Raw genomic sequence first — 10,568 nt, 5'->3', positions numbered from 1 at the left:
AAAATCGATCATCGACCTACGGCCTAGAGCATCCTGGTGCCACGTGCACTTATGAACACTCTTATGTTCGAACAGGGTGTTCGTTATGGCCAAACTGTGATTAGCACAGAAGTCCAATAACAAAGCACCGCTCGGGTTCAGATCAGGGAGGCCGTTCCTCCCAATCACGCCCCTCCAGGTCTCGCTGTCGTTACCCACGTGAGCATTGAAGTCTCCCAGCAGGACAACAGAGTCTCCAGGTGGAGCACCTTCCAGCACCCCCCCCAGGGACTCTAAGAAGGCTGGGTACTCCGAACTGCCACCCGGCGCATAAGCGCAGATGACAGTCAGGACCCGTTCCCCGACCCTAAGGCGCAGGGAGCAAACCCTCTCGTCCACCGGGAAAAACCCCAACGTACCGGCAGCAAGCCGAGGGGATATAAGAATACCCACCCCAGCCCGCCGCCTCTCACCAGGGGCAACTCCAGACTGAGACAGAGTCCAGCCCCTCTCCAGGAGACTGGTTCCAGAGCCCAGACAATGCGTAGAGGTGAGCCCAACTATATCTAGCCGGTACCTCTCAACCTCACGCACCAACTCAGGCTCCTTCCCCACCAGAGAGGTGACATTCCATGTCCCTATTGCCAGTCTTGGCAGCCGGGGGTCGGTCCGCCAGGGCCTCCGCTCCTGGCCGCCACCCGGCTCACAATGCACCCGACCCCTATGGCGCCTCCTGCGGGTGGTGGGCCTGCGGGAGGATGGGCCCATGTCTCCTCTTCGGGCTGTGCCCGGCCGGGCCCCATGGACTAAGGCCCGGCCACCAGACGCTCGCCCTCGGGCACCCTCCCCGGGCCTGGCTCCAGGGCGGGGCCCCGGTAACCCTATCCCGGGCAGGGTAAACTGTTCCCTCGATATTCTCTTCATGGGGGTCTTCTGAATCACTCTTTGTCTGGTCCCTCACCCAGGACCAGTTTGTCATGGGAGACCCTACCAGGGGGCAAAAGCCCCCAGACAACATAGCCCCTGGGATCCCTGGGACACACAAACCCCTCCACCACGATAAGGTAGCGATTCAAGGAGGAATAATTTATGTTATACTTTGTTATTGCTACAGAAGAATATTTATTTTATTATTTTACATTTACAAATTTTTTTTCCTGGGGACCCTGTGACACCCCATTGAAGAGCCGTAGGCTGGATCTCTTAAGATCTCACTGCTGGGTTTGTAAGGCCATGTTACTCCTAAATTTCTATCTTGTTCAAAGAGAAGATATAAAACAAAGTTCTAAGCTAATCGACCTTAGTGTTCTCCTTTTTAAAAAGAATTGATAACGGAATCGATAATGAATCGAATCGTTAAACAGAATCGAAAATGGAATCGGAATCGTGAAAATCTTATCAATACTCATCCCTAGACAGCAGTATGCGACATATACAAAGAGATTCAGTTACATTAAAATTCAGGTTCATATATGTATACCTGATACCTGACCTCTTCTTCCTTACCTCTGGTTTGTTGTCTGGCCTCTCTCTGGAAGAATTTGTTTTGAAGCACCCTTTTCTTCTGTACAGAAGAATGAATGAACATTTTAATTAATTATTAATTCAATTCAATTTTATTTATATAGCACCAAATCACAGCAAAAGTCACCTCAAGGAGCTTTATTATTATTATTATTATTATAACTTGAAATCAATAAAGACACATTGATTTTAACAATATAACTGAACTGCTCACCTAATGAATATGATTCCACAGATGGTTATAACAGCCAGAAATAGAACAGTGATTGATGCAATTGCAGTTGATTTTTTCCATGAGTCTAGGAAACAGTGACCAAACTGAAAACTTGTTACTGGATTACAAGATTAATGGTCTCATAAGAATGGACATAGAAGATAAAACATATCAGACCAAAGTCTTAATTAATGACACACTTTGAGTATAGTTCTTGCCTAATGTCATACAGCAGTTACAAACTAAAAATACTATAAACTACACTTGGGCCAATTTTAACAACTCCATTGTGTCACTACCTTGATTGTTCCCAATGTCAGGAGAAAAACTGACTGTGCTACGGGTCAGAGTCACTGGACTGTCGTCACCAATCTCACCAGATGGAGTGACTGAATTACCCTCCATTATCTCAGCAGAGGGACTCACTGACACAGAGGGAAGCTTTGGAGCATCTGGAAGGGATGTGGAAATAATTATGACAAAAAATTGCAGCAAATTTACATTTGAATTTGGTGTTCAAACAAGTCAATGTGAAGAAATTGTACAAAATCCTATTCTTTAACTTTAAATATCTATACCCATTATAGCAGATTGTAAAGACAGTTTTAAGCTTACAAACCTTCTTTTCTCCCCCTGTGACAATGTCAGAGTTTAAACCCCTGTTTCCTGTGTGGTATTATAGGAAAACTGTCTTGACTCACATTTCACTCTGATAAAGATGACTTCAGATGACATTCGGCCCACCTCATGCTCAGCAGTACAGTAATACGCTCCAGAATCAGAAGACTGGATGGACCTGAAGATGATTTGCTTTTTTTGGCTGATTGGTTGTTGTTCCTTGTACCAGGTATATTTAGCTGCTGGGTTAGCATCACTGCTACAGGTCAGAGTCACTGAACTGCCCTCCACTATCTCAGCAGAGGGACTCACTGACACAGTGGGAACCTCTGGAATGTCTAGAACAGAAAATATTAACAGGACATTTAGAAATTAAGAAATTTCCATCACTTTAATTTTAGTCTCTCACAACCTCAAGTATGGGGAAAGACAAGCCTGTAATTATTGGTCACATTTGTTATTTTCAATATATTAGATTCATGCTTTGCATGAACAGACCATGTTTGCTGGATTTGTCAGTTGTTCCATAAATTGGATGTACACATGACAGTCCATGGACAGACCTTTGTAGACAGTCAGAAGCAGATTCCTGTGCATCTCTGACTATTACACTGCTAATCAGTTCCTCAAAAGTAAAACAAGCAGGATTAACTTCCAAAATGAAAAGAACTTTGATGTTCTCTGATCAGGATCAAACCACTCTTCAGCACAATGACTGTTCTTTTCTGACTTTAACTGAGTGCTTACCTCTAATTCATGAAACTGACTCCACTCACCTTTAAACTGTATGTACAGTATTGTGAATTTTACTGAACATCTTAAACAAAATTTCAGGGAACAAAGAAAGCTGAGGAGCTGAAAATCGTGATCATCGCATAACACAGTGAAGTAAACTTACACACAGGATCTGAGCGATAATCTTCGTGTCCTTTGAAAGCACAGGAGATGATGTCTCCAGGATTGAACAAATCTTGATAAGAACTTCGTTCAACCATAAACTGATTGTTTTTGAACCAGACAAAAGAAAGACGACCAGCTGGACTGCAGCTGCTTTCACACTTCAGCTCTGCCTCAGTCTGAGACTCATGGACTGATATTATTCTGCTCACCTTCACCTGCAGATCTGAATATGACAACACAGCAGACATCAGACTTAAATACTCAAAACAATAAATACACCCATTACCACAACTGAACAACTGAGCTGAATGAAATATTCAGTGTGTATTGATCAGTACCTGTGACAGTCAGAGTTGTTCCAGGTAAACTACTCTTCCATTCAAATCTTTGTGTTTTGAATTTGAAGTGATACTCGGCTGAATCACTCTCTGTCAGGTCTCTGATTCTCAGAGTGGAGCGTCCTCGCTTTGTTTCAATCACCTGAACACGACCTGCATACTGGGAGTCTTCTGTGAGGTCCTCAGATCCACGACCAGAACGGAACCAGGACTTTGATTGGACTGGACTTTGATAACTGTTGTAAGTACAAGAAATGTCCACTGATGAGCCTTTGACTGCACAGATGCTTCTGCTGCTGTAATTCACTCGTTTGCACCGTTCCCCATTGACACCTAAAGAAAAAGATGTATCATTGACAGGAAGAACATGATATTAATAATAACCCAGATTAAAAGTTTTTATTTCGATAAAATCTCAAAGTAAACTTACAAACTAATGGAGAGTGAAAATCCTCAAATCCTTTTAAAGCACATGAGTAGCTGTTTGAAGTGTCATATGGCACGTCATAAGAAGAAGAGCTGGCTCCAATCACTTGTTGTCCATTTTTGTACCAGACATAAGATGAAACATAAGGATTACATCTGGTGACACAATCCAACTGCCGTCCAGTCAACACACTGACCTGAACATCTTGACCAGTGGACAAGAAACAATAAATAAGATGTCAGTCACTCTCACACTGAAGGAGTCATAATAGGGAATGCATTTCACAGATCTATCAATGTGTGGAAAAATAATAACTTCCTCAATGTCTAAACATGAAATAATTTAAAGTTTGTTTTTGTTGTAATTAATTTAAAACCCCCAATAATACTAAAAATTATAGCACTTATATTAAATATAAGTGTGTTGATCAGTACCTGTGACAGTCAGAGTTGTTCCAGGTAAACTACTCTTCCATTCAAAGCTTTGTGTTTTGAATTTGAAGTGATACTCGGCTGAATCACTCTCTGTCAGGTCTCTGATTCTCAGAGTGGAGCGTCCTCTCTCGCTTTCAGTCACCTCAACACGACCTACATACTGGGAGTCTTCTCTGAGGTCCTCAGATCCACGACCAGAATGGAACCAGGATGTTGACTGGATTGGACTTTGATAACTGTTGTAAGTAGAAGAAATGTCCACTGATGAGCCTTTGAATGCACAGATTCTTCTGTTACTGTAATTCACTCTGTTGCATGAATCACCTCGGACACCTGAAACATAAAATTATATTGAAGTCAGATTTAGAAAGTAGTTACTGTGAGTTTGACTGTTTTTATTCAGATGTATGTAATGACTCTATGAGATGGTTTTATGTAACTGAAATAAACTCACACACTGAAGGAGAGGAGAAATCTCTTACAGCACAGGAGTAGCTATCGGAAGGCTTTAGATAGTCTCTAAACCAGTACAGGCCTCTAGTAGAAATTTTCTGACCATTTTTGTACCAGATGTAGGATGGACTATCATGTATTTGACAACTGCTCTGACAAGTCAGCGTTGCAAAGTTGGAATATGATAATCCGTTCACGTGTACCTGAAGAGCTGAATATGTGAAGAGAGAGCAAAAATCAGAGTGGAGACTCTGCTCTGCTGTTCTGTTTATCCATTTGCAAACACATACAGTTATATTCATAACAAGTTTGGACAGATGTGTAAATGAAAATTTTACCTGTGGCAGTCAGAGAGACTCCAGGTGAAACAGTAAGATCACCTTTGTTTGTTATGTATCTGAACTTGTACACAGCTGAGTCGCTCTCTCTCAGGTCTCTGATTGTCAGAGTGCAGCTCTCCCAGTCAGAACTGTACGACACTCGACCTGAGCCGTTTTTTAGATCATCAGGGTTATATTCAATACGTTCAGTGAGCCAAATTTTTTTTGACAATTGTAATGGCTGGTTGAAGTAGCAGCCTATGTCCACTGTTGATCCTTCAAAGGCACAGATCTGAGTAGAAGTGTAAGTCACTCCATTATTACTCTGAACCACTGTAACACAGAACACATCAGAATCAAAATCAAATCCTCTAAAGTAATTTACATTTGTTTGCACCTTCCAAAATAAAAATAAATCACTTTAATGCTGTGATAAGGTTCTGGTTAAGATGGGATTATTATGCACTAGGAAGAGGCAAAAGGAACAATTACTGATGAACTGATCTTCCTCTACTTCTTCTAAATGGTAACTCTATGCTCTAAAAAGGTTGTGAGGAGCTCAAATCAATAAAGCTGCAAATCTGTGTAGGTCCGTTAGTACAAATAACACAATTTGAAAAATTTGGGTTTATTGCGAACCTTAACATTTTCAATTTGTGACAACCGGAAACAGCTCTGGTATCAGGGTGTAACCGTTGATATAAGTCAAAAATAGAGATACACAATACCTGATAAAGAGAGAAGGAAGAGAACACATCTGCTCGCTGCTGCACTTAAACTCATAGCTGCTCCTCTCATTTCTTAAATCACATCAACATGACAAATACTGTTCACTAGTTAGTCTTCATGAGGCGCTGAGGTGAGATGAGATCTCTTCTGTGGTTGGAAAATATAAAAGTCATATTAAACTGTCTTCCTTCCTGGTGTACACGCTCAGTATGGGTAAATAGATGAAAACCTGTAAACTCCCACACTGAAATGAAGAAGTGGTTCTTATACAGTGCAGCACGCAGAATGAACTTCTTAAAAACAAACACAACATATTTGAATCACTTTTTTAATTTTACGTTTCTGGTCCAGTTTATTAATGAGATCATATGATCACAAGACCATAAAAATTTTCTATACATCATTAGCTTTAATGTAGGTTTACTTTATGCAAAACTCATCTCGCAGAGAGCTGAGAGCAAATCTTTAACACAAAATGTCTCCTAGATAAAAACAACATAGGGTGAGTCAGCTACAACTACTTGAATGACAGTTAGCAGTCTTTCTGTTAACATGCTGGCTTTAGCTTATCAGGCTTCTGATGATAATACCAGCTTACCTGCATCATGTAATTATCTCTCTAAAAGTCCAAAAACAAAAGCCACCTGCAGGAGATTATATATTTAAATTCTTAGTGCGCTTCATGAAAGAATGTTCATTTCTTGCCTTATTGCCACAGTGTTACATTAAAATAAGTATCCATAATGTAACTGAAATTTTAACATGGATGTCAAAATAAATATATCCTGTGTGGGGCCTGAGTGATTCACATACTTGTTAAGAACCCCGCTGTATGTGATTCAGGAATTTATTTTTCAAGACAATAAGAAACCATTAGGTGTAGATTTCAGAGAGGGCAAATATGACATGCCACCACCTAACATTTTGAATACAGAATACGTCCAACATGAAATTCATGTACATGTTAAAATAACCACAGAACCAGCCTTTTCAATCTAAAACAGTGTCACAAACCACCACTATGCACACAATACCAGAATGCAGGGTGGTCTTCTACTTGCTCTTCTACTCTCAGTAGGCAGCCAAGCAATTGTGTATTATCACAAGTTTATGGACCACAAGCAATTACCACACTTTTATCAGATAAAAGAGCCTTAAATATTAGTCCCCGCAAATCTGCCCTTTATTTTGCACTTTCGGATTCTTCGCTGTTTAGTGAATTAAAAACTAATTTATTGTGAACATATTATAGCATAAGTTGTATCCGTAGGACCTGTTACTTTAACAATATTTATTATTATATAATATAGATTAATTTGTCCACTTTCAAAAACCTACAAGTCTTTTCCCTGTGGATTTAATCCAACAACAAGAAACTGGTTGTTTAATTAAAAAGAATTCATTTATTGGACTACCCAATCATGTCGCTGTGATGTCTGATGTTTTCTTTATTAATTTGTACAAAATAATAAATAAATTATTGTATCACTCATTGTTACTGTGGGACCCAACATACAGACACTGGGTCTCTCAATGATAGAACACACAGACTTTATTCTTGCAGTGATTAACACACACTGCACACCACAGTCATCACTCACACACCCCTGGTCCCAGCGACCTACTGAGGCTACGTCCACACGTACACGGGTATTTTTGAAAATTGAGATTTTTCGTTTTAAAAAATAATCCCGTCCACACGTAAACACAGAAATGAAGGAAAACGCTGCTAGGAAGATGCCAAAGCAACAGGTGGCGCTATATTCCTAACCATGTAGAAATGTTGGCTAGTCTAGAAGCCTCGGTGGGAAATAGTAAACAAGGATGGGGCATAGAAGCGGAACAGAGTCGTATGTGTGGCGGGACAGTAACTGTGTGTGTATATGTAAGCATTTAAACACTGCAGAGAGTACAACTAACAGTAACAGTATTGTAGAAATTCATTTCACCGAAACAATAACGTGGCGCACAGTGTGACGTCAAAAAAGGCGCACACCTTTGATGCTGCGCTTTCTCCGTTTTTCTCGTCCACACGTAAATGCAAAAACGAGTTTTCAAAAATATCCACCCTGGCCGGTGAAAAATCTCCGTTTTCAGTGACCGGAAACGCAGTTTAGATTAGATTAGATTAGATTAGATTAGATAGAACTTTATTAATCCCTCGGGTGGGTTCCTCTGGGAAATTCGATTTCCAAAAAGCACAGCACCGACAGAAGTTTCAGAGTTACAGAATATAATATACACACACACACACACACACACACACACACACACACACACACATAATATACAGAGACAATATAAATAAAATATACGAAGGGGATAAATAGAATAAATAGGAATAAAAAATAAAAATACAAGTGAATTGCACATTTCAAGTATTGAGTCTATTGCACTGTTGACTATTTACAAAAGTATTGCACAAGGTATTGTACAGTGAGGTGAAGAGGCACTACAGCTTAGTTGTTCCCCCCTCCTTTGTCCTCCTGTTTCCCCTCCCTCTCCCCTCCAGAGAGGAGTTAAACAGTCTGATGGCGTGTGGGACAAAGGAGTTTTTAAGTCTGTTAGTTCTTGTCTTGGGGAGAAGCAACCTGTCACTGAACAGACTCTTCTGGTTGTTATGGCCGTGTGCAGAGGATGCCTGGCATTGTCCATAATGTCCATCAGTTTCTTTAATGTCCTTTTCTCTGCCACTGTCACCAGAGTGTCCAGCTTCATGCCGACCACAGAGCTAGCCCTCCTGATCAGTTTCTCCAGCCTGGATGAGTCCTTCTTTGCTGTGCTGCTCCCCCAGCACACCACAGCATAGAAAAGTACTCCAGCAACCACGTGTGGACGAAAGGTGCAAACGCATAGAAAAATCGGCGTTTTCAAAAATACCCGGGTACGTGTGGACGTAGCCTGAGACAAAATAGAGGAATCACAATTAGCTGATGACTGGCAGCTGTGGCCGCCCGACTCCTCCGACACTGTCTCCAAAACCTCTGCTCCACCCATTCACCACACCCACCCACTCTAATTATCAAGTTAAGTTTGCTGTTAGCCAAATTTAGGTTACAAATTTGGTGTGATAGTCATAATTTTAAAAGCATTAACTAACTTTTTGGTCAGTTGGAAGGTTGATCCTAGAACATTTAGGACGAAACAGGAACCTTACATGACTGGAACAAAATTTGTTTTTGTTGAACCACACAAAAGAAAACCAGCTGGACTGCAGCTGCTTTCACACTTCAGCTAAAAATAGTTACCCCCAAATCCTTGGGTGGATCGTAAAACTAGTGAATAAATGTTTGGTTTTGATTTAAAGAAAATAATTCTTTGTAAAGAAAATCCTTAGTTAAAGTCTATTAAAATGTTTGTGAACTCTAAAATGTATACTTTAAAATACAATTGTTTATAAAAAAAGTGTTAAATGCAAAGAAGACACATTTTGTATATTTAAGAACCACAGTTAAATTGACACAGTTAACCACATAGTAAATGGCTTTACTGAAGTGTATTTTGTTATTTCATCTGTCTTCTGTGTAATGCATGTAATTTATCTGAATGGTTACTGGTTAATGAAATGTTCTTTATTTTTGTGTTGAAAGGTTTTTTACCTGCTGCTACCTACCTATCTACCTACCAGCTATCTAACTAGCTGGTCTAAATAAAGTTGAGTGAAATTCAAAGTCTGGTCTTTTTCAAGTGTGGACACCTCACAGTCAGAGAACACTTGACACTGCCTCAGTCTGAGACTCATGGACTGATATTATTCTGCTCTGGGGCTGTGCAGAGATCTTTAAAGGGGCGGGTACTCAAAGTTAAAAAGGGACACATAGAACCATGCTGAAGAACAACAACACACATTCATCAAGAACCTAATATGGAATCATATCATACTATACCACTGTCATCAGGTGGGGACAATGCAAAGCAAATGTAGCCTATTATTATTCACCTAATGGTTTCTTATTCACACTCACGCACAGAGAGACAGAGCAGGAAATGCAATTCTCAGAAGTAAAAATGGATGGAGATGAAGATGTGATCTGAAGATGATTTCTTCTGTGGTTGGAAAATTTTAGAGAGATAGACATCTAGCTACCTGACTTTCTCTGTACACGCTTAATGTGCATGAACAGACAAAGGCCTGTAAATCCCCTTTAAAATGAGAAGAAAGAAATTACTGCATAAAAATTTAAAATTTCATGTCACATTTGACTTCTGACTTCATCTTTAAGGCCAATAGATTAGTCTACAGGTGAAATTAATAATAATGCTTTATAGAGCTTTTTAAAATGGCAATATGATTTCAGATTCATTTCAGTATGCCTTTGTTGTGTACATTAGATTAACATCTTATAACAGTTTAAATACATAACATTTTGAATCCCCCAAAGTTGATTCAGTTCATCTGGACGTAGCATTTTGAGACTGAAGAAGTCACTTGGCTCAGTGATGAAATGTTTCTTCCCACTGAAAACACCACGTCCAGATGAACTGAATCAACTTTTTGGGATTTACTTACCTGGATGACTGAGAATGCATCAAAACATTTTGAATGTACAAAATAAACCAAATCAAATCTTTATTCACTTAATGCTTATTACCAAAGATTTAAACAAATTGTATTAAACAATGAAGTGAATG

The 10,568-nt window shown here is 39.9% G+C and overlaps 1 protein-coding gene across 1 annotated transcript in view; it reads right to left on the bottom strand.

Moving 5' to 3' along the window:
- Positions 1–1,717: 1,717 nt before the first annotated feature.
- The window catches only part of LOC102292887 (B-cell receptor CD22), a 49,496-nt gene continuing 40,645 nt past the window's right edge, over positions 1,718–10,568 (bottom strand). Inside the window, exons 4-10 of the mRNA XM_042216942.1 lie at positions 4,889–4,909; positions 4,435–4,767; positions 4,004–4,204; positions 3,574–3,906; positions 3,234–3,458; positions 2,419–2,673; positions 1,718–2,169 (exon numbers count right to left, since the gene is read on the bottom strand). Of these exons, the coding sequence (XP_042072876.1) occupies positions 1,976–2,169; positions 2,419–2,673; positions 3,234–3,458; positions 3,574–3,906; positions 4,004–4,204; positions 4,435–4,767; positions 4,889–4,909 (1,562 nt within the window). The 3' untranslated portion in view covers positions 1,718–1,975. The remainder of the gene's footprint in view (positions 2,170–2,418; positions 2,674–3,233; positions 3,459–3,573; positions 3,907–4,003; positions 4,205–4,434; positions 4,768–4,888; positions 4,910–10,568) is intronic.

This window comes from Haplochromis burtoni, unplaced genomic scaffold, assembly GCF_018398535.1.
Source record: "Haplochromis burtoni strain Fernald_Lab_line unplaced genomic scaffold, NCSU_Asbu1 Contig_1386, whole genome shotgun sequence".
In the NCBI taxonomy this organism is placed as follows: Eukaryota; Metazoa; Chordata; class Actinopteri; order Cichliformes; family Cichlidae; genus Haplochromis; species Haplochromis burtoni.
This window is presented reverse-complemented; position numbering and strand designations above follow the sequence as displayed.